The sequence below is a fragment of the Tympanuchus pallidicinctus genome, unplaced genomic scaffold (assembly GCF_026119805.1).
Source record: "Tympanuchus pallidicinctus isolate F22 unplaced genomic scaffold, pur_lepc_1.0 scaffold18, whole genome shotgun sequence".
Lineage (NCBI taxonomy): Eukaryota > Metazoa > Chordata > Aves > Galliformes > Phasianidae > Tympanuchus > Tympanuchus pallidicinctus.
In genome coordinates this window covers 2798209-2825717 of record NW_026294699.1, presented here as the reverse complement: position 1 = coordinate 2825717, position 27509 = coordinate 2798209, and the positions used below count along the sequence as shown (strand labels likewise).

At 45.9% G+C, this 27509-nt stretch overlaps 1 protein-coding gene across 7 annotated transcripts; it reads right to left on the bottom strand.

The window, feature by feature from the left end:
- Positions 1-85: 85 nt before the first annotated feature.
- Positions 86-27509, bottom strand: SLX4 (SLX4 structure-specific endonuclease subunit). 7 transcript variants are annotated; one of them, XM_052679681.1, is made up of 16 exons: positions 27374-27509; positions 23783-23880; positions 21483-22224; positions 20591-20854; positions 19631-19805; positions 17752-17967; positions 16790-17004; positions 15379-15692; positions 13643-13925; positions 12272-12360; positions 9101-9247; positions 7450-7619; positions 4229-6657; positions 2726-2825; positions 2043-2522; positions 86-1421 (listed from the first exon to the last, which is right to left on the bottom strand). In XM_052679681.1, the coding sequence occupies exons 3-16, from the start codon at positions 21850-21852 to the stop codon at positions 1085-1087; spliced, it is 5589 nt and encodes a 1862-aa protein (XP_052535641.1). In that variant the 5' UTR covers positions 21853-22224; positions 23783-23880; positions 27374-27509; the 3' UTR covers positions 86-1084. The 7 variants fall into 7 exon arrangements, 5 of the variants coding, with proteins under 5 accessions (XP_052535641.1, XP_052535645.1, XP_052535644.1 ...); XM_052679685.1 differs by having other exon boundaries at positions 4253-6657; XM_052679684.1 differs by having other exon boundaries at positions 12272-12354.

Here is a 27509-nt window from a genome sequence, read left to right as displayed (position 1 = left end):
CTCCTCCTGCTCTCAACCAGACCCAGTGTTTCTGCTTAGAACCATCCCTAAAAGTCCCTCAGAAGACATTGCTTATAGCTTAGCATTATTTCCTTCCAAATTGTTTATTGTATAGAAATCAAATAAAACCAAGGCAGTGCTGTATCAAATAATAAAATAAAAAAGCATGTTCCAAATACATAAATACATTCAGAAATCAAGCTTTTTCTTTTTAATTATTGTGTCTACTTTGGTGAGTGAGACTCTGCAGACTCAGACCTGCCAGAACAGAGAAAAATCCAAAGGTGTGGTAGAAGTTAATAAATAAGATGATTATTTAGTGTCCAAGACTTCCCCAAAAGTCCCAGACAGTTTCCAACCAAATATTGGTCCAGTTTGGAAATGACAAGACAGATCCACCAGAGGCTTTAGATCAGGGTGTGAGAATTGCTTGAGAGATCCATTGGTCACTGTAACACTGTCTTGTTTAAAATGTCACATAGTCAAGCTACAATGACACGGTGAAACAGTACTCAGAAAATGGAGCTGTAATGTCTTTAGCACCAATCTCAGCAAAGTGAATGCACACAACTGAACGTTCAAACCTCAGTGGCTTCTACGTGACATCTGGTGATGCAGCCACCACAAACAGACCACAAAAACACCTGCACTGTTTTGCAGCCACTTACGAAACACACATGGGTTATTCCACTCAATATTGGAACAAAAAGGGTTCAGGCCAAGGCCAGGGCAAGGACCGTGGCAAGTACCACTGGAGGAAGCAGCCATCTCAGAAGCACCAACAAGAAGAGAAGCTGGGGATCTAAAACTACTAAAATGGAAAGACAAGAGAATGCACAGGATGAAAATCAGGGAACATAAAAAGGCTCCCGAAAGAGGATTTTGTGCAGCTCAGAGGAAAGCTGAGAGCAGGAGCTCAGTTCAGATCCATTTTCCAGCGTGTCATCTGGACAGCAGGCCACAAGGAGGAGCAGTGCACCCACCGATCACACCAGCTCCACCAGGAGCAGCCTGCAACAGGGTTTCCACCTTAGGAGGAAGGCCTCTGTGAAGGAAATTTTCAGGATAGAGGAGTGGGATCCATTCAGTATCGTTTCCTCTTTTTTTTGCTCCCCTTTCTCTTCTGTTCCTTCTCTTTCCGGGCTCCAGCTGTGGTAAAGGTGATGCACTGAGCATCTAAGAAGTCCAGCAGCTTTGCCTTGGAAATCTTAATGCCATTCAGTTTCAATTCTGCGTGCAGGTCAGCCAGCTCAATAGGCTCATAGAAGAGAATCCTGTCGTACAGGGTTGGGTTTGAGCGGATGTAGCACCTCACTGCCTCCAGTTTTTCTTCTTCCCGAGCTGCTGCCTGGGATGCTGGAAGTTCTTCTTCCTCCTCTTCAGATGCAAATGCATAGGCCTCCAATTCCTTCACAAAAGAACTAAAAAGAAGGCCAAGTGTACCCGAAATCAAAGAAAGAATCAAGCCACGAGGACCAGACCGAGAGCTCCCTACATAGCTGGTGGCCAGCCCTTGTGACTACTTGTAGGATCATAGACTGATACCAGTACACATGCTGAGTGAAAAACAAGGCACACGTTCTACAAACTTTCCCATTCCAGCCCTGACAGCTCCAGTCCTGCTCATGGAGGCCTGGAACTGGCTGGCATTCCTTGCTTCTGACCCACAGCACCTACTGCTGTTGTACCACGGCCTTCTCTGCTAAGTACTGCTGTGCTCTCCTTTCTCTATGCCAAATGCAGCTCTCAGCCAATGCTCGTTGTTGTGACAAGCACTGACTGGGCATGCCAGACGTGGGCCTTGCCTACATGTGGCCTCAGCCACAAGCTTTTGTGCTCTGGGAATAGAATAGCTCACTGGGATTTAGAGCAAACAGCCCAAAGTTCATTTCTTTTACACGATGGTGTTGATCTTCAGATGACAAACCCAAGGAAGCAGCAGGGCTCCTGTAGGCCACGGAGAAGCTCACCTCTTAGCCGTGCTCCTAGCTCATCTCTGTCTTGCATCTTTGACTACTCTGTTCAGTATTTTACTCCCTTACCTCTGTGAACTGAAGGAGACGTCACTTCCATCCCCCGAAGAAACTGCAGACTTCTGAGATGCAGACAGCATTGGTTCCTCACCATCAGCTCCCAGAGACCATCCTTCTGGAGATGCAGCTGACCTGTTCTGCTCTCTGTTTCCTTCTGGATGATGTATCATTTCATTTCTCTGCTTGGGTGCTGCACAGCCTTTTTTAGAGGGTCGGACAAGGTCATTCTCTCTCCTTCCTACAGGGAGCACTGAAGAACCTGTTGCAACCTGCTTCCTTTTGCTCACAGCCTTCGAGGCTTTGGGACTCTTTCCACCTGTAGTCTGAGCTGCCTTTGACTGCCTACAGCGTTTGGCAGGGGACTTCTGGGGAGGCTGGGAGGAGGGGACTTCATCCTCAAAGTCAGAGTCCCCATCCCGGTGAGTATACTGGAATATCTCTTTCAGTTTCAACACCATCTGGCGTTTTGGGAGAGCACGAACTCCAAATCTGAAAGGAAAAAGTAAGAGCTTAGGCTAAGATAATGCTGCACCTTCCACTGCCATACCTCAGGAAGGTGCTCATGCGAGGAACTCCAGTGGTGAGCTGGAAGAGCTTCACCAAGGTTTCTCTTTCATCCCAGTTGCTTCCTTTCACACTACTTGCTCACAAGTTTGTGCTGCAAGAGATGTACTCACGGAGGTAACGCTAACCTTTTCAACTCCTCCTTCAGCTGTGGTGTCTCCATCATGGAGTAAGATGGCATTGGTGTCACTGGAGTGCTGGGAGAATTGTTCTCTTGACATGCAGGTTCTGCGGCAGAATGAAATCACCACGATCACACTTAGCACTTAAAATAGCTGTTGTTTTTCATTCTTAGTGGCAGATATTCTAATTTTATATAATAATTAAGCAGCAGTACAAACTCTTTTACTTACTACTCACCTTCATACTGGATGGAACAGCTGACACTTCTTTTGCTTTTTAGAGTGGGACACTTGCTTTTTGTTGAATTGAAAATGGAAAATGGTTCACATCAAGGTGTAAGTCAGGTCTGACTACAAAGGCCATTCAGGGCTCTGTTAGAACAGGCAGCTCTCACAAGGCAGTGAAAAAAGCGTTTAGTGAATTCCATGAAGCAGTTCTTTTCCATGAAGGAAATTTCATGGGAGACCTGATGAAGAAGAAACTGAGCAAGTCAAGCTCCTGGGGTCCTGAGTTAGATACTGATTTGATGAACCAGTAGATTTGCTGCCATTGTGAAGAGCAGCCAGTTTTGCAGGTCATGCTGTCAGCACCGGTTAAACTACTCACTTAGTACAGAGCAATATTTTAATTAGGCACTGTGAGATCATTTATTGGTGTTAGATGGAAGGAACCACGCAAGTGCAACACATGTAAAATAGTAATATTTCTAAGTTCTTGGGACCAGAAAGGTTATGTTAGCATTCTGTGCACCGTCAGGCTTTCAAGAAGGCTGAACTCCTGTGGATCCCAGGGCAAAGCAGGCGGAAAGATGGAAAGACTGTGGCTCTCATTCTTACATGTACCACGCTGACTTCTTGCTGTGCCGTGCACTCAGGTATCTGCCAGCACTCAGAGATCTACTACAAGGCCCCAGAAACAGCAAATAGAAGGCAATGAAAGTCAAGACAATCATGCATCAGCAGTTTTGCAGAAAAGCATGCATGAAGCAAATCCACGGGCTGGGATCAGTGCTCAGCCCAGCTACCTTCAATACAAGGAAACCCACTGCACTTGTGCTAGAGAGCTGCATCTTGTTGCTTACCAGATGTCCTGATGTAAGCACAAGCATCGCTTCCTGAATGCATGAAAAGGAGAAGACTGTACAGAAACCTAGTACTACAGTGAATACACATCCATCAGCACGCAAACTGAAGACTGTTTGTTTTGATTTGGTTATGGTTGGTTGGTTTATTTCCTTTCTTTTTTCCTCCAGGTACCCGTAGGTTCTGCAGTGACCACTGACATCATCAAAGAACCAGCAAGAATGACACACAAGCAGGTGTGCTCCAGTAACCTCAATTTAGATATGTGCTCCCCAGCTATAGAAAATGACTGTACCTTCTCTGCGTCTGGCCCTGACAACTACAATCAGGCAGCCAAAATCCCTACCAGCATATCAAGTGAACAAGAGGTGGAATGACTTTAAATGAAAACAATTTAACCTACTGTAGTGAAATGCAAGCTCTCACCAGGAGTCTTTATAGGATCTGCACCTGCTGCTGCTGATACCCTCTGTGACAGAGGAAGCACCTCTGGAAATTCATCTTCCTCCTCTTCTCCATCCCACTCATCCCAGAGTTTGGAGTTCAGGTAACTTGCTCTGCTGCCCCATGGTGTACATGCCTCAATGGGACTCTTTTCAAGACGGAGCAAAGTTGTTCTTCTGCCAACAGGAGCTCCTTGAAGAGGAGTACTGCCCTTAATTTCCCACGCTTGGTCTGGGCTCTCCCACTGCTCACGCACAAGGTCAGTTTGGGGGCTGCTGGCAGCGCTGGTGTTTGCATGGCCATTCTGTCTGGAGTCCTGGCTGTTAGCTCTGACTGGTGACAGATACTTACTGTGCCAGCAGTCATCAGCAGGAATTGCAGGCTCATCAGCAAGCAAGACACTACTGCTCAAAGACACCATACTTATTTCCTTCTCCCCCTCACTGTCCTGTATCTCAACCACGCTGACGTTTGATTTATCTTCCATTGACTTCCCATGGCACGGAGGCACAGATTTGGACAAAAATGAGGTATTATCACATTTGCTTTGTGAGTTGGTGTGAGCAAGGGTGAGAACTGGATCCACTGAAGAAAGCGGTGCAGATTTCTCAAAAACTGGCCCTGCTTCTGGGCTGCTGGAAAGATTTCTTTCACTGACACAGTTCTCCACAGGCAAATGTTTGTCTGACAATGCTGCTTGATGAACTTCTCTTACATTTCTGTCCACTTCACGGTTACTACTATCAGCTGTTAGGCTTTTTGTGCTGACTTTAGATTCTGGACTCCTGGAAGAGTTACTACTTGTGACGTGGGTCTGTGTTGAGGAACTTCTGCTTTTGGTCAGAACTGGTGTGTCAGGCACCAGCCAGGAGCTGTCAGTACCTGAAGACACTTCATGACTGAGCATTTTCTCTGGGCTCAGGTTTGGGCTCTGCTCACCCTCTGTACAAGGATCTGCGTGGCTGCTGGGAGGCAACTCAGTGGACATCTTCACATCATCACTTACGTGCGCCTTATCTGTAACGAGGTGTGAGATCTGCAGTGATCTCTGCTCTGTTTCAGCGACTGATGTGTTGTGTTCAGGTTTTGGTCCTTCAGGACCACGTCCTCTATTTGTACATTTCAGTTGCTCAGGGCTTTCCACTTTCTTCAGAACAGAGCCTGACTCTGGTGACTTCTTGTCTTCTAACTCCATTTCATCATCAGAAGATAAAACAATGACATCACCCTTCTTGCTCCCCTGAGCTGCAGGATCCTGAGTTCTGATAACTGGTGCTGACAACACTGGGACATGCTTGTTTAAATCAGTGTTGGGAAGCTCTGGTGGAGATGCAGTCTCCAGCTCATTGGCCTTCTGAAAAAGAATTTCATCAGGTGGGAATGATTTTTTTGTTTGTTTTGGTGTTGACATAAGTTCGCTCGCAAGCTTTCTGTCTGATTTTGGAGACAGAGGTGAAGATCCAACAGCAGGAAAAAGAGGCACAAAAGCTTTGGAAGGAGGACTCCTGTAAGACCCATTTTTACATGGAGAAAAGTCTTTCTGTGTTTTGCTGTGCAGATGAAAATCATTGACATCAACGTGTTTTTCACCAGGAGCTTCTTCTGATACTTTACTGACTGCTTTTGTTGGGGAAGGCTCACAGTAATCTCCCTGAGTTGCAGAAAACAAGTGTTCGTAACTGTCATTGATATTAGTATCAATGGCAAAGCTAAGAAACTCTTTTTCACAGTGATCTTCCCCTTTTACATCGTGTGAGGCCTGAGATGACCTGGAGTCCTTTCCACCTTCGCATCTCCTTACAGTCTCTCCTTCATCAGTGGTGGCACCACGGGATGCTGCATCCCTCTTTTGAGGTTCTCTGTGGTGAGGCACAGAAGTGATCTGTGTAGCATTCACGCTTCTGTATCTATTTATATTCTGCATTCTCTCTTTTTCTGCAGATAAGTCACATGTAGATGTTTCCACATCACTGTTATCCCTCAAATCCTTGAAGTTACTGCTTACTGAAGAAGATACAGATCTCTTCACCTCTTCCTCCTCAGTTTGCTGGTTCATCTCTTGGGCTGCCTCAGTATCACTGCACACGCTGCAGTCAGTTCCTTCACTCGGTGTTGTTTTATCTTGAATCATCCTTCTCTGAGTTGCAGCAAACTCATAGATTTCTTCCAGCTCCTGTTCACCCACCGCATTGTCATCCTCCTTCTGGCATTCCTGGTTGAGGTCAGCTACTTCTTCCTCATCTTCACCCACCCACACAGACTTCAAGAGGTCTTGGAAGTTCTCTGCTCTGTCCTCACAATCTTTGTCATCTGTCACAGAGATCAGATCACATTCTGAATCCACTCCAGAAGACATCTGATTCTCTACAGTGTTATTTTCACAATTTGCCATCAGCTCCCTCACACCAAACCTGCAAGGATATAATAGTAATGTAATGCAAGGATATAATAGTAATGTTAATACCTTCTCCTTTCAGTATTTCCCTGCCTGGTCACTCCTGCGAGCCCTGTGAAGGATCTGCATGAGGATGTTGATTTCCTAACATATAGAAGCTCCACTGTGCTCCCGACACCCAGAATTCCTTTTTCCAGGTGTCACATGAAAGCATCAGGTTCACTCTTGCTTTTTTTTTTTTAAAACAAACAAACAAACCTTCTAAAAGCATGACTAAAACCCCTTTGACAACTGCACTGGTGAAGTCCCCACGGCATGGCAGACAAGGCATCCCTGTGCACACACACAGGCAAGACCCAGCCATCAGTGTCTCAGCTGTTCCTATTCCACATTCTTTACTCAGTGCACGTCCAGGTTCATAACTGAGAGCACAGCTGACAAAATACATTAGTGTTCTGTGACCTCACACACTCCGAAGTGTTCAGTTTGCACGTGCATAGAGTGTAATGCTTTAAGAATCACACATCATGCTACGCATGCTTCTCATCACTGACATCAGCTGTCAATACAGAGTCTGAGACAAAACTCTTGGCAAAGGTGTGACAGACATATGCTGAAAAAGGAAATCTCACAAAGACTCAACCTGAAGAGAGACTTGTGGGAAACATGAAGGCAGTAATGCTATGGAGGACTATGGAACTTTTAGCCACTAAACCTACAACAGAAGAGCCCAGGTTGTGGGGGCTGCGTAGGGTCTGTCTGTGGGCTGAAAGCAAGAAGGGATCCCAAACAAACTCATGATACAAACCTGGCAGCCAGAGCCCCCACCTGGGGCACCACCTCAGCAGGGATGTCAGCATCAGCAGCATACAGGTACTGCAGGAAAGCACGGGCTGCCTCTCCTGTCACATCACTCAGCAGCACACGGCGCATCTGCGCGTTGCCATCCTCCTCCACTAAGAACCCTTCACTGTGAACCTGAGGGAAGAGAAAAACAAGTAAAGCCCTCCTGGGGTAAGAGGAAAACAAAAAAAAAGTTGCTAGCAAAGGAGTATCGATGCTAATATTCATATTTGTGTCAGCTCATTTCTTCCATTCACCAAAGGCTTGGCCTGGGACCAGGACCCGATCCTGACGCGACCAGTTATGAAGAGCTTCACACAGAACAAATTCTTTCCTGCCTGACTCCACAGCTGTTAGATTGGATAAAATTTGACCACTCGTTGTTTTAGCTAAACATGCAAAATATGGTCTTGAGTTCTCCATTCTGCCTCAGAATCCAGTTACTGCCCAGAGCACAGCTTCCAGAGTTATCTACACCTCCCTCACAGGAAAGCTTCCTCTGTACTTTTTATTAAAGAGTATTAGCTGTTTTGAATTTACCTACTCTTGATAATTGGACAAATCTCTAGTTCTCCTGGTGTCCTGCAGGAAAAGAGACACCAAATAAACCCTGTGTCACTGAACTGGATCACTACCTGTGTAGGTCCAATCTGACTTCAGATTTTGCTGAGAACATTTCTCCAGTTTAGTAAGGTTTCACTTCCTTTGCAGTCCAATCATGTAACGCGCTACCTGAAACTCTCCTCATAGTCGGGGGCATTATGAGCTCCAAAGTCAACTCTGATTAATTACTTTCTCACTGTTACCAGAAAGCTTCAACAAATAAGAGCATCTACACGGAAAATAAATGTGAAACACTGCAGACATGGACCTGGTGGAAACCAACCCTCTGCAGGAATAAAATACACAGAGCGTGGGTCAGTCTCACCACTGTGCTCATGCAAATGATTCCTGCCCATGAAAACAGCTGATGGGAACAGTGAAGCCAAATAGAGTTGCAGGGAAATAAGAAAGTCTGGCTAATGCACTGTTGTTTTCTTAAATCTTTTGATTTGTGGACCCAGGCACATTTGATAGTGGCTGTGAAGATCCCTTAATAAATTTCACATTAAGACTGAAAACTGGGGAACCAATCAACCCAAAACGTTTCCAAGGACACAGGAACCATGCACTATCCCTGCAAAAAGCCCAGTTCAGTGCAGCTACCTCCATAGCAACTGTGACAATGACAGAACCCCTGTGCAGGTTATTTTCAAGTACTGCCCAGAATTTCTTTAACCCATAATCAACCTTCCCAGTCTGGATGAAAGGCAGGAGATACTAAGATGGAGTCTGCACTGGTATTAATGTAACACCCAAAAGCACAGGGCACCTTGGAAGTTTTCTGCATTGCTCGTGGGCAGAACGTAAGTCAGGATCCTTGCCTCCTTATAATTTCTCCAGATAACATACTATGTGTTTCCATTACTTTGTCAGGATTCTGCCTTCTGGGTGAATCTGCCTGCATGTCTGCAGGCACCTGCCATTAGGACCTGCAGCACCGACTGTAGGTGTGGGCTTTGCTGAAGAAGAATAGGAGTACTCACAGCACAGGAGTACTTATCAGCAGTACTTACAGTCTGAATGGCCTGCGGACACCGTGCATACAGCACAAACATGTGGGCATAAAGGATTTCCCCAGAGTCCACCTGGAACTGGACATCACTTAGGTGGGGGTTGTTGACCATTGCACTGAAATCTGCAGCCAGCGACCTCAGGGAGGACTAGAGCACAGAATGAACACAAAGACAAGTCATATCACAGCTGTCACACACCTCCCTGACACGAGAATTACCCAGACTGTCAGCACTGCTGTATCGTGGGCCCCATTTTGGATGTGCTGTCATTGCCTTCCGCAGATAAGCAGCAGCATTAGTTGAAACAAGCAGACAAGCCTGTAAGACATTTCTGGATTTGTTTTTCTCCTCCTCCTTTCTACTTCTTCACAGCCTGGCAATGGTGAAGAAATGGCAGCAGTGCTGCATTCTCCTCGCTCTGCCTTGCATTACAGCACACTACCACCATCAGATTTTTGCCAAACCATTTCCTGATGTGGTTTAGCCACTGCCTCCTGTTGGCCTCTTGATCTGCTGCCTTCCACCTCATTTTAGGAAACTGTAGTTTTCACTTTGATGGACTGGAGCTCAGTTCATTGTAATTAGAGTAAGAAGAAAGAGGGTGACTCAGCGATGGGGCAGTGAATCTTTCTCCTCTCATTCACTGCCTGGCAGTGACAGCTCAGAAGAGCAGCTCTGCAGCAAGGGGCTCACATGCAATAAAACTAATGCAGTAATCTAGCTGAAAGGAATTTACATGCTTGTTACATAAACTCCTCCTGAAAACTCCACTCAAAAAAGCCCCCAAACAATAACATCAAAAACTCCTAGTTTCTATTACAGTTCCAGAACACCTTGCTGAAAGTTTGAGGAGGGCTTGTTGCCTGAGCTACCTGTGACTGCAAATGGCAATGGCAACATGAGGCTTGGGGCACACTGCCAAAGGCAGAAACAATATCAAGGGTTGATAGACACGGTTTCTGCTCTGGAGCTGCTCCCAGTACAAACTCACCCCAGGCAATTCTCTACAGATTCAGATCCCTGGAGGCAAATGCTGTGCCTCTGGAGGTGCCCACTGCTTCAGAGAAGCAGGAGATAATCTCAGCTCACAGTTAAGAGAATGAGCAAGTGAAAACCAGTTCATACACAACACACTAGTCATTGACCCTGTGCTTTTTAAGCCTACTGCAGAGTTGAAGAAATGCAAGTCTTACTCTAGAGAACATCTGCATGAGATGCACTTCCACCTGGAACAACACAGCTCTTTATTCTACTAGCAGGTTTCCACATTGGACTGTGGAAATCCAACCTTTCCACTTGCTCCAGCACGTGTTTGCAGGCAGCCAGTAATAACGAGCAGTCAAACAGCGGCACGCAGCAGAGCACTTCTTCCAAGACTTCATAGGTGGCCTACAAAGGCTGTGTGTGTTTGGGAGTGGTGTGGACTGACCTCCAAGGGGAAGATAGGAAGCTCAGTCTGGAAATTAATCTCATGTTTCTTGCTTTCTTATTCTTGGCAGGTGGATACCTGCAAGACAGCCCCTCAAGAAGCCAGCAGACACAGATCCTGATGCTGTGCTCCAGGCAGCCAGCCCAGGACAGCCTTCCTGCTGATGTTAAAATTACAAATCAAGAATGGGGAAATTAAATAAGACTAAAAACCTCCTGGCTGCACCATTCTCTGTGCAAAGTAAACAGGTTGGTGTAAAAACAGCTCCAGCAGGTACATGATCTTGTAAGAGAAATCACCAAGACACTCTCTCTCCTACAGAAGCCAACCAGACTGGATTCTACAGATGTCACAGGGCTTTTAAGCACGGGGCAGGGAGATGTGTCACTAATGCAGTGGATCTATTAGCTCTATGTGCTTACCACTGTTGTGTTCATGAAGCACAAATCTCTCTGTCAACTGAACTCTTCATTTGTTTGGGAATCAGGGAATTAAACTCGATCTGAACAGTCAATCATCACATTAGTGCTGGTAACTGAGTTCCAGCCACAGGATCAGAACGGTCCTTGCACTGCTAAAGGCATTTGTTCTAATGCTGAGAGGCTTATGAAACAGCACGTTTTATTTGCTATGGATTTTTTTACACCTTCAAAGAACATCTAGACTTTCTATAACAATTAATTGGGATGCTCAAATTTATTTGATTCCGACCTCAAAGATTTGTCTTCTTTTAGAAATTTCTGAGTTCTACATGCTCAACACAAAATTGTCTTCTCAAGGCACCAAAACTCACCTGGCACCAATTCCTATTACTTTTCATGGCACAATCAGTTATTAGCAAACCAAAGATGATAAGTTTCATGAGATGCCCCTGGAGATGAGTTAGGGCTTGTTTTTAAAACAAACTTTAATTGAAGAAAACTGACTGTACATCTACAGGAGAAAGGAGAGGGACATCCAGGCTAAATGTGATCTACAGAACACTACTGTCTTCATAAGAAATTGTGACTTTCTGGCCTGTGGCTTTCACCACAGAGAGCACACTGGTTGTTCACCTAGTTCCTGTGATATATGTTCTCACAACTGAGGATTTTCTTCTGCTGCTAATGTGAGTGTCTAAGAAGCATGAACTGCACGTTATCCCATCTATCAGGCTTCTATGTCTAATAATTCAGCCTAGGTCAGCCCTTGCAATGATTCTCTCCCACTGGTAAGCGTGATGTGGAGAGGAAGGTGACAGAAAAGGAACAACTCCATTCAGAACCCTACAGAGTCACTGGTATGTGAGCCTGGATGAAGCACCAGGCAGCCCTCTCTCTCCCAGGCTCCAGCTAACATGCTCTGATAAAGCTTGGGAATGCAAGCAGAGTACCACCAACAGCAGTACAGCTACAGCCCTGCTTCCAAATTCTTTTCATGCTTCAACATAATGGTTTAGCCTGATTCTCTTTATATAAACAATGCAGATATTGGCTTTATGTTACCTGTCATTTTAAATCATCTTTCTTGTTAGGTGGGACAAGACAAATTCACAGGTCTGCCCATAGGTATCAAAGAAATACCATGTGCATTGATCTCACCTGTGCCATCATCATCCCTGAGACTGAACCTTCAGTACCTCTGTTTCCATAGAAAGGAACAGGAAATATTCCACATTTCTACAGATTGCACAAATTCTGTAGTTTCCTTTTTACAGCAGTAAGCAAACACAAAATAAGGGTGGGGAAAAGGTTTTTCCTTACTTTCTTACAGCTGCGTGTCAGGAATCTCTTCTCTTCAAGTGAAGGGACAAAACCAGTACATGGAATATCACTGGAACTCAGTTCTTTTCCTCAAAGAAGAAAAAGTGGATCACAAATCATGAACACCTTCCTACTGAGACAGAGTGATGTAAGATCTCCTAAGAGAATCTTTGCCACAGCAGCTCCCCAGGACAACTGCTACAGTGAGCCTGGCTGGGCTGGCACCCAGCTTGTCCCCCAGGCCTTTCTCAGAGGGGTATGGCTCTGTGCTGTGACAGGCTGTGGGTATGTGAGCACCATTCTGTGCATGAGGTTTTCACCCAAAAGGAGGAATTGCTGAGCACAGCACGCTTCCTCACATCTCAGTTTTCCTCCAGTGGGAAAAAAACGAGGCACAGAGTGGGATGGGACAAACCCCAGCAGACAGGGAGAGTGCATCTTGGATCTGCATTTCAACCTAGACAAAATGCTTGTGGGCCCCAAAGCTCAGAGGCAGCAGTGAAATAAGAGGAGTTTTGCACAGCCTGATCCGTGTGCTGTGCACAGACCAGGATGAGGAGCAACAGAAGGAATTGATGTCTTCAGAAATGGGTTCAGTCGCATTACTGTATGCACAGTTTACATTTATGTGCAGAAATGATTTCCCTCACCTAGGAACCTGTATCTTCATTGAAATCCCAGCACAAGTTTTACAGGACCAGCAATTATTTGCTGCAGCTTAGTTGGAGAAATGAGGAATATTACACCCAAGAGAAAATGCAGGCAGACAGGTGGTCTCATCAACCATGTTCTGTCTCACAAGTGACCAGGAGACACACAGTACACTCTGCTAAAAGCCCAGGCCATTTTAAGGGGTGACACTAAAAAGTGCAGCTGTGCACTGTATGCAACTATGAGTGGCAGGTTAGAGCAGATGTTGTGCTTTTTCACCTGTGCAGGTACAGATAAACTTCAGGTCTGTGTACCAATGGACCAATCACCGCTCTTGCATCTCTTGTTTCCAGAACAAGAAGACAGCACACATAACAGAAAGTGTCCAAATAGTCAGAATGAACATACTGGCCCTGTCACTGGATATGCCTGGGCTCTGTGCTGGCAGAAAAGCCTCTGATAACCTTATAGGAATTTTAAAATAAAATGTAGTATTTGCTGCTGGGAGTTCTCAATGATGGGACTTAGGACTCATTTTAGAAACATCTGCTGATTGTAACTAAAGCTTACTGCAGAGAAATGTTCACCCACAACATCACCTCCCGGTTCATCAGCTGCCTGTGGATGCTCTCATGGCTCTCCTGACACGATACAACCAAAGTCTGGCTCTGTGTAGCTGCAGCAATTAGGGACAGGGCTCAAGAAACTGCCAGAACTCACCTGCCTGCTCTGCTGCACGACTATGGCCAACATCAAGGTTCCACTGCGTAAGGGTAAGTCCTTCCCCGGCCAATTCAACTAGATCCTGCAGGTTCTGAATATCCTTCTGGCTGTGAGACAAAATCTGCCCATCTCCTTCAGGGCCTGACTTGAATTCATCACAGGTTTGGTCTCTAATCTCTCTGCAAGTAGACTCATGAGAACCAAAGTCAGGCTGAATTTGCTGAGATACTTTTGGCTGATCAGATCCTGCTGATGGCAGAGCATCCTCTGGTTTATGATTCTGATCAAAAGAGGGGAAAAAGACACCAATAAGTTAGGTGCAGTGTGTATTTTTAGAGCTCAGAATACAGTTTCAGAACATCTAGTAAAGACTTACAGAGCATACCTCGGGCTTCCAAGGCAGAAACTGTAATTTTATGAAGGACACTCTAGAGGAAAGATGGCTATAAAGGGAAAAAGGGAAAAGGGAACTACAGGAGAAAATACAGGAAAAGTGGTTTCACAAGGTGCACGTCTGTGCAGGCAACTGGCAAGGAAGAAGAAAGGATGGTAGAAATGTTCCCAATTCAACATCCAAATATTTTATTATTGCTGAAGTGTTTGGCAAAAGCTGTAGCTGAAGCTGCCCAGGTGCTTCTGTTCTGAGATCTAAAGATACTTTTGCAGTCACAAGTAACCATGCCAAACTTTCACCTCTGAGCTGATATTTTCCAGGTTTGACTTCTGCTTCCCACTGAAAACAGTTCTGTTCATTTCTCAGTAGAAATGGCTTAGCCTTTTCTGAGAACGGAAGGAATGAGACGGGCCAACACGGCCCTGATTTTAAAGGTCTCCCTCCTTTTTAAACTTCTCTGGTGCTTTTCGTTTGAGAGGTCGAAAATCCACAAAGAATGGAGTCCCTCTATTATAGCCCTAACAGCAAAAAAACAGTGAAAAACACTGCAATTTGACAAGGGAAAAAGTTATTTGAAGAAGTATCTATATACACACAGTAACTTTGGAAGAGAAGCACCAAACAATCCTTCAAGTAAGTCATATGGGAAGGAAGAGAAGTAATACATTTCTTCTTGGTGAGCAAGTCTGTAGTAAGATGAGAGATTAAAAGACTTTTATCCTTTCTGAAGGCATGTTTTATAAAAATACAGAGCATTGAAAGAGGCAGGAGATCTGGATGAAAAACAGAATGAAACAGTGGAACTGAAAACAAGATCAAAGCTCATGTGCCAACAGTCAGTGGGTTGCACAGGGAAAGCCTGAAGTGCAAATGCTTCACTTTACAATCCTGGGCACTGTCACCTTCTCTGTGAAAGGCAAAAATAGCAAGTCTTCAGTTTAAACTTTTCACCTAATTCTTTGCTGCCTGAGCACAACACAGAGTCACGTTCCAAGTTGGAGGGGATCCACAAGGATCACAGAGTCCAATCCCTGCCTCCACACAGGATCACCCAAATCCAAACCCTGTGTCTCGGAGAGGTGTCCAAATGCTCCATGAGCTACAGCAGTTTGGGTCAAAAAGCTGGGTAATACAAGCCTTGGTTTCTCTCCAGAAGTAAGGATTGAAAGTTCAAAATCACAAAATCCAACTGCACAACCAGGGGACAACAGGAAAGGAGAACTGAGTATGCAAAGGCAGGGGGTCACATTTAAATATCAAGTGATGCAACAGGAAAAAGTTGCAGGGTGAGGGACCTAGGACACATACAAAGCACAGCGTGGACCAAAGAGCATCCTACCTGCACAGGCTTCCAAGGTTCAATCGGAGGGGTTAACCCAGCAGCATAGAAGGATTCAGGGTCACAGGGTCCTGTCAGAGCACTGAAATTCCACAAAAAGCAGTCCCTGTTTTTGGGCAATGGCAAGAGCCAGGCTGCTTTCCCAGATTCAACCTCCAAAATCCTGCTGGTGGGAAGCTGAGGAGTGGGAGGGAATTCCACCTCTTGTGCAAGCAGCACAGCTAGCCTCTCTTCTATCCTTCTGCGCACCTTCGCCGGATCCTGCAGCAGTAATGGAGGAGGGGTAGTTGGGCCTCTTCTACGTCGCCTTTTTTCTTTAAGAAAAGAAAGAAGAACCCAAATAAACAAGCAGCTGAGCACATAGGGCAGAGGAGCTCACACGCGAGCTCCTTCAAGCGTTGCAGTCAGTGACAACCAAAATGTAGCTGCAAGCTGAACGCAGCCCTCAGCATTTCTGCAAGGAGTCCGAAGCCTCACATCACCCCTATTGGAGAAATGAACTCCAAAAAAATGGCCTCATGCTTGCACAGCTCTGCTCTATGCTTAGAGATGCCACATCTCTACAAAACCTGACCATTACAGCTGATATTCCTGCAGTGCACCTCCCAGACCCACAGCATGGTGCCTATATGAACAGGTTTCGATAGATCCCAGAGCTGCACTAAAAAGAGAGGGAAAGAAAACAACCAAGCAAATCTATGAAGGACTCTTTTTGTGCATATGCGTGTCATGGTCACTGATAGTATCAAATCACAGCCCACACAACCACAGCACAACTGCTGTTTGGCAATCCTGTGTTTTACTACCTGTCTCTTACTAATGCCCAGCCCCTAATCCAACTGCCAGGAGGAGATCTGAGGTCACTAAGAGTGAAGTTCTCTATGCAGGCACTCAGGACTCTCCACTGACCAGCTGTCTTCCTTTCTAAACCCTTGTTGTACACTGAAAGAGCAAAGCACAGGCTCAACAGCATGTAAGACACATAATGTCTGCTCTAGGAAGAAAACAGAGAGAGAAACTGCATCAGTCAAGGCTGCAGTAGGATGAATATGAGAAAAATCTACTGCATAAGAAACAACAATGTTATTTTTGAGTTATTTCTTTTTACTTCCACAGCTTACAAAAATACAACAGCTCACCTTAACAATATTCTACAGATTCAAAACAATCAGTGAAAAAAAAAAAAAGAGAAGCAGGAGATTCATAAGAGATTTCTCTAAAACCAACAGACACGACGCAGTCCTTCTTGGTTGTGTGAGGATTCTACACACTGCTGAAGCTCTTACAGAATAAATAAAATATGAACAGGGCTGTCATCCCTCCTGTATCCAACAGGAAAGTGAAAAGCAGGCTGAGTTACATCATTCCTCCCATAACACAGTCTTTGACATTAATTCACTTTAATACATACCTGATCCTGGCTTCCATCTGATTGGCAAAGCAGCCACTGGTTTCACATTTGTAACTGATTTTGCTTGTTCCTGCTTTTCTTGCTCCACCAGAGAGCGTGACATCGCCATAGCAACCAGCAAATCTTCATCCTTAGTCTCCATTTTTGCCCTCTTCTGCTTGTTCTTTGAGTCCTCTTTGGAGGAGACTTTTCGCTTTGACCTGCTTGGTTGATTGCTGAAATGGAAGAATGCAGCAGGAAGCTCAATTTAGCATGACTGAGTCAGAGACAAGAAATGCCAAGCACTTCAGAAGCTGCTCTACTTCATCAGAGTGATCCCCATCTCTGGGATAATGAGAAACTATCTAGAGTGCCTTCTTTCCCAGCAGAGATTAGATTCCTTATTACCTACAGAACCCTGAGAAAACCTTACTTTGAGAAGGTAAGCATGAGACCACAACAGTGACTGAAGTTTCGTGTTTTTTAAACACCTGTGATCTCTATCCTGAACACTTTAAAATATGTATGAAAAGGCAACAATTAAAGTTGAAGCAGGATGAAAACAAACTCTCAAAAAAAAGAGAAAAAAAAAAGCACTCCCAGTCTGTTGTGCAGCAGCATCCTCTTTGGACTTGGGCCCACATGAGCCTGCCTTGCTTCTACAGTTCTTTCCAAAGACTGCAAGGTCAGTGTCTCTCAGGACAAAGGAACACTTTGCATCTCACTGCTTTTAAACTAAGGGCAGGTTTAGGTTAGATATTAGCAGGAAGTTTTTCATTCAGAGGGTGGTGAGGCACTGGCACAGGTTGCCCAAGGAGGCTGTGGATGCCCCATCCCTGCAGGCATTCAAGGCCAGGCTGGATGTGGCTCTGGGCAGCCTGGGCTGCTGGTTGGCGACCTGCACACAGCAGGGGTTGGAGCTGGGTGAGCACTGTGCTCCTTTGCAACCCAGGCCATTGTAGGGTTCTATTTTCACCACATACCTGGGAAATTGAAGAGGTGCCTCACCAAGCGTGGACACCTGCATCTGCACTGCCTGAAGAAGCATCTGAGGAGGAACATCCATCTCAACAGCACAGCGTTTCAAGTGACTGACTCGGCTTTGGGGGGTTTGGAATTGCTTCCCACAGATGGGACATTCAGGGACTGCTGGTTTGCTGGAGGATGACGTCTGTGCTTCCTCCATCTCATCCAGACACCTGTGAGACAACAGCAAAGCTTTAGAACTATCCACACTACTTTTTAAGCCCTGCTGAAGGCAAGGAAGTACAACCATCTCACATCTTTAACAGCCAAGGAAACATCCCCTAACAAAATGATGTGCCTGCTGCTGTGATGGCTGTGACGTGTAACAGAGCTGAATGTTACAGCCTCAGAGGCACATTAACAATATGCTGCTCAGGAGCAAGTGCAAGCAATAAACTTCCTCTAAAACTGTACTGTGTGTCCGTCATCTAATCCCTCTTTCTGCATCCATTCTAACATTCCAGCTAATTTATAAACCACCATTAAAAGTGGAATCACCCTACCAGAGAGGCAGTAAGTCCTCCTCACCCAAAATGTGGCTATTTCTTGTCACTGATCACTTCTGCAGGCATGACCTCATACAGTGCAGAGAAAGCAAGCCACCTTCAAGGCAGACATCTCTCTTGACAATGGCAGCTTTTTTTGCCACAGAAAAGCAGAGTGGTTGAAATGAATGCTGCACTCTAGAGTACTGGACAATTAACTGCTAATAATTTCTGGTATGTGGAAGACTGTGGAAAAGTTACAGATTCTTTTTCCTTCCTCTCCAAAGAGATACGCAGTACCTGTTTGTGTTACAAAGCATGCTATAAAAATCACTCCCTGATTAGGACATAAAGTACAGAACCTGCAGACAAGGGGCTGTATAAGAGACCACTCTTGATGTCCTAGGACTGGTGATTACCAGTTTGCCAAGACATCCATCCATCTGCAGCTTTACATCTTATGATGAAGACTGCCATCAAAAAATCCGCAGCCAATAACCCTGTAATCTCATTGTATGACCACCTTTAACAGCTCAGAAAGACAATTCTCAAAGCTATTCCTGACACTGGCACTGCTTTAGAGCGTCTGCATTCCCAAGTATCTGAAGACAGAAACAGCGGCAGCACCTGCAAAAATGCAGCTGTAGACAGTGCAAGTGAATGTGAGCTGCTCAAAAACAAGCTGTAGAACTGGGCAGACCAAATCACTCTTCAGCCCCTTAAAGTGCTGACATTAAGACAATACAATTGTTGAAGTGTGCTGTTTCTGATACCTCCTCAACAGACTGCTAATCTACAAGAAGCCATCTGCACATCATGTATTAACACTGTGTGATATTTACAAGTAAGGAAACTGCTCAATTAAGGGCACTGATTTCAGCTTAGTTGCTCACCATTCTGATAAGACCTTCTCTTCTCCTCTCCACTCTCACTGACAAATGCTGTAATGCAACTTTCCCTCTTTCTGAATACTTTTCCCTCAGCAAACAACTCAGGTGTGCACTGACATGTTAAATGACCTTATGAAAACCATTTTTAGCAAAATAGAGCAAAATATCACTTTGTGGACTGAGATTGGCAGGCCTGCAATAACAGCTCCTCGTGACTTCTGCTAGCCACTTCACAATCACAGCCCCTCCAAGGCACTACTGATAAAAGCAGCATTTACCTTAACACGTTTCTGCAGAAGCCCTGCAGGGCAAGACAATCAGCTTCTGCTTTGAGATCAAAGCAACTTGCTAATTCAAGCCATAAAGGTCAGTGTCACCTCTCAGATTACCGTGTTCTGTAATGGCTAAGCTGACTGAACAGGGAGAAGATGCAGAAAGGACTCATCCTGCTGGTCCCTCACCTGTTAACATGCTGCTCTCGTCGCGTTGAGTTCATAGCTGAGAGATCCTTCTGGCAGATCTGACAGAAGAACAAACCTGCATCCTCCAGGCTTTCCAGGGAATCCTTCTGTGTTTCCTGCTGAAGGGCCAAAGCCAGAGCACCGTCATGCTGCATGCACTGAACATCACAGAGATCTGGCAAAAGAAAGGAAACGTGATAAGCTAAGACAGAGAATGAAGAACCCTGTATGAAAGGCAGGGAGTTATTACACTTGTCATTACCAAACCAGACACACAGAAGTCAGCTCTACAATCTTCCTCCTGGACCTTCACATCTTTTTTCTCACAAGGTAATGTACAAACTGCACTCTTTAAATAACACAGAACTACTCTACTATGGGAGCAGCAGCTGGCATTCATAGCACATCACACTGCCAAGGCAGGTAAGCTTTAGCTAAAGTTGCTAAGAAGAATTGGGGTCTTATACATAACCACACAGATTTCGTGTTGATGCAGAAAGAGGGCCTTGATATAAAATAAACAAACAAATAAACGAGTGAAAGCAGAGCAAAATTTCTGTGAATTCAGTTCACCTGCACAGAACATACTAGCTCTGAAGAGCTCCTGGTGGGCTACCAATGATGGGGTCATTCTGCGAGTCATATTCACCTCTCGAGGGAAGGATGACACAGTGGACTGACCCCGTCAGAACTTCAATCTGCTTCCAAGAAATCAACTAGCCCTCCAGAATCTAACATGAGATTAATTCAGGCTCAGGAAGGAGCTGGGAGAAAGGAATGGACAGTCCTTTAACGACTGAGAAAGCAAGTTTTCTAAGAGATCTGGAGTGCTGCATGTGCAATGAGCCACTGGGCTAGCTGGGAACAAAGCCCAGGAATCTGGGCTCCTTCTCAGGCAACCATGCTAACCAACCCACAGCACTCTTTCTGCACGTACAAAAGCAAGGAGGACAAACTTACCATTCTCTGCCGAGTTCTGCTCTTGGCTTTCACCAGCAAAATCTCCGCTGGTTAAGGACTTTGGCAAGCTACAATCTGTGCTGTGTTTTAGCTGATCAGGTGCCACTCTCTTGAACTGCTGCATTCTCTCCACTACCAGCTCTGCCACCCGCACCTTGGAGCCTGTGAGAGGTGGAATCTTTGAGGTGGGTGAGGAACAGGTCCCTGGCTGTGTTGCAGGATGGAAAGATAACGTTGTCTGGGAGCAACCACTCCGACTATTTACTGGAAGGGGAAAGAAACAGCAGAGCTTTACCAGTCAGTCTTAAACGCATCCCTGAGCTGCTCAGAGAGCTGATGGGAAGCCAGGCTAAGCCAGGCTCAGCTTTGCAACACTTATTCTTAGACAGAGAACTGAACAATGTGTTCATGTTCAGTGTATTATGTGACTCTGTGATTGATAACCACAGTAACAGTATCAAGCTTTCCTGCTGCAATGCAGTTCAAATACCTCTCCATCCCCTTCAGAGAGGAATATTAAGGAAAACCTTCTCTGAAGGTCATTAGTGAGAAGAACAGGTAACAGCCCTAAAGCCCTGTTCTTCCCAATGCACAACGTCCTGATGGCTCCTGATGTTCTTTGCTCTGACCTCCACAGGCGTTCTTCTAAATTCTGACATTGTGAAAATCACTGAATCATGACTTCCTAATAGATTGCTTTGTGATAACACCACATCTGAGAAAAGAAGAAGCATTTTACATCATCTATACAGAGCACACTGTTGGGTTAAATGCCTAGATAAGCCTACGTAGCTAAGTGCAGATGGAAACTCCTTCAACAGTGCTGTTATTTGTCTTCTCCAGGTGAAGAGCTCCACTCTTCTCAGTGTATTTTCTGTTTTGGTTGACTCACCTGTCAGAGTCCCCTGGCTACAGTCACTGGCTGTGGAACTCAGCTGGCTGGCAGGGAAAGGGCTTCTGCTTCCATCCCCTTCTGAAGTGTCACCACTACTGCAGGCCGCAGTGTCACTGTCTGCTTTGTGCCCCAGTGTTTGTATCCTAGGACCCAAATCCTGAAGCAAGCTTTTTTGCTTTGCAGATGGAAAGAGGTGATGGTTTTGGCTCTTAGCAGCAGCTTTGCCTCTTCTTACTCTGCTTTTTGCTGCAGTATTCTTTGATCTTTTCTGAGCCCTCTTTGCTGCCTCAGTATCCCCAGATTTTTTCTTCCCTTTACCCAAAAGATTTGCCCACAACTCTTTAAAATCATTGTCCTGTTCATCCATTGGCCTGCAGGTTCCAGTAACGCTGTTTTCTAATGACACTGTGTGGACTGAAGGAGAGCAGAAGACATCAGAATCAGCTCAGGTGTGCATCCTACATGACCTTTTCCATCCCCTCAGGGAGCTCCGACATCCAGAATTCACTGAGGTCAAAGCAGTGGGCATTTCCTCATCGTTCCCACAGTTCTTTCTTCCACACTTAATTCGCAGCCATATTCTCTCTTCACAGACCCCACTTGCCTTCACATATACTGCACCGACAATCTGGCTCTTCAGATGTCTCTAGACCATAAAGTAAACACTGCAGTTTGTGCAGAGCACGCACAGGTTCTTCTTGGTATGCTACAGGGCTTCAGAAAGACACCTAGGAAAGCCCTGAAACAAAGAAATACACCAAGGGGGTTACGTGGGGTGTCATATACACATGCAGGATGTGAAAGGGCAGGGGAGAACCAAATTTGTCCAAAATAATAATAGGACAAGCATGTACTGATTCAAACCACTACAGCTATACTACAGCCAACACAAGCCACATGAGGAGAGAAGAGGAAAGCTTTGAAAGCACGCATCTGATACTGGGTGAGCTTCTGCCCAGGGGCTTCTTCTTAGTGCACCTGTAACAGGGAGAGCCTCACTTCTTTCTCAGAAGTAAATAAAGGGAATTTCTTGCATTTCAAGAGGGTTTCAAGGACAAGTCTTAGAAAAACTCTATCTGGCACGTTCATCTTTTCTGGCCCCCATGGCCTGCTCACGTTCAGCTCCAGCTCCCCTGCTAACACTCAACTCCTCCAGTGAGTACGCAGTAACTTACAGCACTAACCATGTCACACTGCTGTCAAACACACAAGGTAAACAGACTAAACAAATGATATTGCAGGGTTTCTTCATCTTTTTCAGCTATAAAAAGCTACACTAGCTATGAATTACTTGGAAGAGCGCTAGCTGTAATATCCAGATGGAAATGTCATCAATCCCCAGGCAACATTAAAACTAGATCTCTATTCTTAGACATTTTGATTGTCCTCTTCTTCCCAGTCCTAAGCTCACTACAGTTCTGGCTATTTTACCAGAGGTTTTATACTGCTCCCCAAACCTAATTCTTTCTAACAGAGTGTTTCACTTGGAATGGCAGCAACTGTAGCTCAGTTTCTCCAGCAAAGCTCTGGGCACCGAAAGACTCAAAGAGGAGGAAAAACACAGGCAAGATTGTTTTCTCAAATGGTTTGGCTGCAGACAGGCAAGGCTGAGGAATGCTGGTTACACACTTTCATGGGTCAGCCTTTCCTATAAGCAATTACAGATGTTAATGGATTTATTTATTTTAGACATAGCCTCCTGAACGAGCAGAGGATTTTGCTGTGAATCTTGGAGTCATTTCCTGCCAGAGAGAAACTGAAGTTTTATGTAGCCAGTTCATAAATTTCATTTTCCTGGACAGAATCTTGGTGCAGTTATTGCTGTAAATTAACCTTTTTCTCCTAAGTAGGAGACAGTGTGTGCAGAAAAATAGAATCTCACATCCTCCACGGCCTTAAATACTTCTCACAGACACACTTGTACTGTCAGCTTATTTACAGCCAGTGCCTGACAGTAAATTTTGAAACAGATCTGCACTTTTGTGTTTGCAATCAATGTTCAGTGCCCCATGAAGACCATGTCAAACACAGAAACAATGCAAAACTAACAAACAATTTATGTCTTATTCTTCCCTTTCCAGACTTGCATGCCCAGGCTCCTGCTCTGCATCTCAGTGTTTCCGATGCTGCTACTGTCGGTGTGACCTGACAGCCAGTTTTGGCACGAGTTTGTAGAGCTGGAAAAGTAATGGCTTTGAACATAATTGCTCTCAGCATAGCTTTCAATTCACTTTGGAAGGATTTAGGACTCTACAAATCACAGAAGCTGGTCAAATAAAATAAATGCTGGCACTTACCTATCTACTTAGATGCCAAATCTTCAGCTGTGCCCGTCACGTAAATGAGGATCATCAGATCAGAACAAAGCAAGATCAGTAAGAATGGAAGATGGAACCTGACAAACGAAAGGAGAAGGTGAGAGTTAGTGTACACTGCACTGATTGCTCTTCATCATAGTTCCAGGGTGTGAGAGGAGGGAGAAGGAAATGACACGTTCCAATGGTGCTGTGTTTTGCCTCTGGCATTGACCTGTGTAAGTAAGGAGGAGACCTGCACACGTCGCTCAGGTCTGCTCAGCCCAGCACCACTGCCCCAGTGCCACGTGCTGAGAGCCCAGCAGGCAGAACGGGTCGGATAGGATGGACAGCGCCCTGAGCAACTGCTCACAGCCAAGGGTGGGCGAGCAGAAGCTTGGACCAGAGACCTCCTGAGGTCACCTCCAGCCTGAGTTATCCTATGATCCTTCAAACAGCCTGTCATAGCCTTTCCCATTTGGGACTCATTTTGTTTCCTAGAAACTCTCTTGAAAACCAGAATGGCAACATTTCATTCTTAAAAAATCCCCCAGTGTTCAGTGTCATCATCGTCCATCCACACAGCACGCTCAGCCTTTCTGATCCTGCAGTTTTTATGGCCACAGGCATCTGCTGAACGAGCTCCCAGAGAAAGCAACACTCTTACATCAGGTCTCTTTCCCTTCTTACTTCATTGACTGTCTGTTGATGAGACAAGCAGCACAGAAGCTCCAAATCTACTCTCTTTAGACCATTTAATACTTTATTAAATAATACATATCACATCTTCCAGACTCTGTTCTCTAAAATAGGAGTCCTTCTACTGTCTCATTTCCCAGGAGAATCCCTCCTGGTCCCTCCCCAGCCCCATGAGTATACCCTGAACCTTCACAAAGGATTTCTATGTAAACTGTATTAATTTGCTCTTTATTTCACGGCTTGCTGATGAATTCAAACCATCCTACTGAGACAAAAACATACAATGATGGACATCCCCAAAGAACTCCACGATCATTTCAACCACTTCCATAAGGACACTTTAAACACTGACATGTTTGCAATTACTTAGTTCAGTCTCAGAATCCTTCTAGGAAAAAAACAGGCAATATATGTTACTCTCCCACCTTCCAGAGCAGCTTCTCTCACCAACTGAAAGCAATTCTAACAGCAACCCAACCACCTGACACCACCTCTCCTGAACTTTCAGATCTGCACCACCTGGGTCTGTCTGCTCACTGCTTTTCAACTGCCCACTTGGTCCAGAAAGAGTTCTCCTGCCTTTTTGGTCCCCAAGAATACGTCACGATGGCTGGGAGCAGAGCAGTGCCAGGTGTGCCTCAACACCACTTGTCCCTTCTCCCCTTCTGCCCCAAAGCACTACACATCATCCCCAAGGGCTGACCCCAAAATTGTTTACTAACAGAAGGCCCCACACTACACCAAAAGGAAAGTGCCAGGCTACGTTGTGAGCAATTTCTTGGTCTTCCTAACAAATACAAGAGCAATCACTCCGGTAGGGATTACTCAGCACTAGGAAGTAAGGCAAAGACCAATCCAAGGGATTTTCATTTTTCTGTGACAGCACAAATTGCAGCATCCTGCAGCAGCCCCTCTCCCCACGGAAGAAGCAGCCTGCCAGGCTCAGCATTCCTGCCTGCAGCGTGGGACCCCCATAGCAGGAAATACGGGGCATGTGCTGCAGGATGGGTGGCACCTGTCTGAGCAGGAGCACCTGCTCCCACTTCCTCCAGCAGCAAGATCAACATAGGAGCGGTCCTGGGCCTGTAAGGCAGGCCTTGATTTAAAGGGAAGTCAAAGAACAGGAGGACTAAAGCAACCGTTATCTATCTCCATGGTCTTCAGAAGCAAGTTAATTGCCATGGTGTATGGATCTAGGGTGCTAATTACAGCGTTGGCAAGACACTGGGATTCATGCTGTTAAGGTGGCACTGGAAGTTTTGTTGCCCCATCCCCTTTTTTTGAAAGCTGCAGCCTGAAGATGTGGAGGTTGGTAGTGAAACTCTGGGTCGTGCCAGTCCAAACACTGCAAAGGGAAAGAATTTCTGTAGTGTTTGCTCTGGAAGCCACACCAGAAAGATAATCCCTAGGGATTTTTCCAGACCAAATCTTATAATAAAAAAATCTTCCTATAGGTTCCCAATGTTTCCCATTCCTGATGGAGAGCAGCACGGCGTGTCCGCAGCATTATGTCTGGAATTTCCATAGATTTCTTTAAAGATTCCTCACTAGACTCTGTGCTAAGCAGCACCTTCATCACACACACTGCTCCACAAAGTCACGGTGCCAGAACTGCACAGGGCAGGTTCTCTTTGTCTGTGGAAGCACAATCCCATTATTACTGAGGACAGCAAGGAGGAGAAAACAACCGAGTGCAGAACAGGCATTCAAAGTCAGGTACAAGCCCCAGCCCTGGCCCCTGACTGCTTTCCTGTGCCAGAAAAGGGTAACAAAACCAGATGTGGAAACATGGGAAATGACAAATTATTGCAAGCCTATATAAGCAAGAAAATGATAGCTAGGAACAGGTTGTAACAAGCAACCTTAGCACTGGCCAGTGTCCACATCTGCCTGCCACCACCCCTTACGTTACTTTATATCCCATCAGGGTCCTGTGCTCACACTTCTCAAGTCTCTGCCTCCCCCTGCTAGTGCCTGCTACATATGGTAAAGCACTTCAGATCCAACAAAAACTTCATCACACGTTAATTTAAGTCGCTACTTACATGACAAAATGTCCCTCTACATTTTGGACGCTGTAGAAACCAACCCGAGTTTACAAAAGCCTTTGCCAAGAACAGATTTTTATTTTATACCTCCTAAGGAAGGATAAAGGGGAAGTAACGTACAAATAAAGAGTAACGGTTGCTCAGGTGCAAATGCCCTCTGCTTGTATGCAAACACAGCAGCACGCCAATCAGCGGCACACGCAGCTGGGGCTCCAGAAACGGGTACTTGATAGGACTGAAATCAACAGGAAAGTTATTGATTTAAACAGAACCCAAACCAAAGGACTTGACAACAACATACCACAGAGGTTCCAGTAAAGGGAACAGTACTGAGTAAGCAGTAAAATTACATAAAATACACATTCTGCTTAGAAAAGGGCTTTCAAGAAGAGTCCTTGCTGTGCATCAAAACAAGGAATTAAATTAAAAAAAAAAAGGTATTTCTATTGGCAGGGTCGGAGCTTTTGGAAGCAGAAGCCACAGCTCCTCACACTGCTAACTGGGAGTCCTCAGAGGGACGGCTGGGGGGTGAACGCCCTTCCTTCCAACAGAGCCCAGCACTGGGCCATTAAAGAGGAGCTGGTGACTCAGGACCGACAGCCGCAGCTCCGCACATCCCGCTCGGATCCGTTCCCGCCGCCCGGCCGGGTGACGTCAGCCCCCGCACCGCAGTCACCCCAAAGGCCGACACAGCCCCCTCCCCGCCGGCAGGTGGCGCCGCGCCGACAGGTGGCGCCTCAATGACGTCATGACGTCGCGCCGTCCGCCCGCCCGCCGCCACCGCTGAAGCGCGGTTCGCTCGGCCCTGCCCGCCCGGCCCGCCGCCCCCGCCCGGCCCACCGCTGACCTCCTCGCCGCGGCACGGCGAGCTCCGGCCGATCTTCCCCCCCACCGCCACGGCGGGCAGCACCGCCGCCCAGCCGCAGCGCATGCGCGGGGCGCCAACCGTCGCCCTTACTCCGCGCCGGGCGCGGTGCGCATGA

Excerpts from the sequence above, each read along its gene's own strand:
- SLX4 (XM_052679681.1), bottom strand. The coding sequence starts at position 21,852 with ATGGATGAACAGGACAATGATTTTAAAGAGTTGTGGGCAAATCTTTTG. Across the intron at positions 15,693-16,789 it reads CAGATGGAAGCCAGGATCAG|AAAAAAGGCGACGTAGAAGA; the intron begins GTATGTATTAAA and ends CTTTTCTTAAAG. Across the intron at positions 6,658-7,449 it reads GTGGGGGCTCTGGCTGCCAG|GTTTGGTGTGAGGGAGCTGA; the intron begins GTTTGTATCATG and ends ATATCCTTGCAG.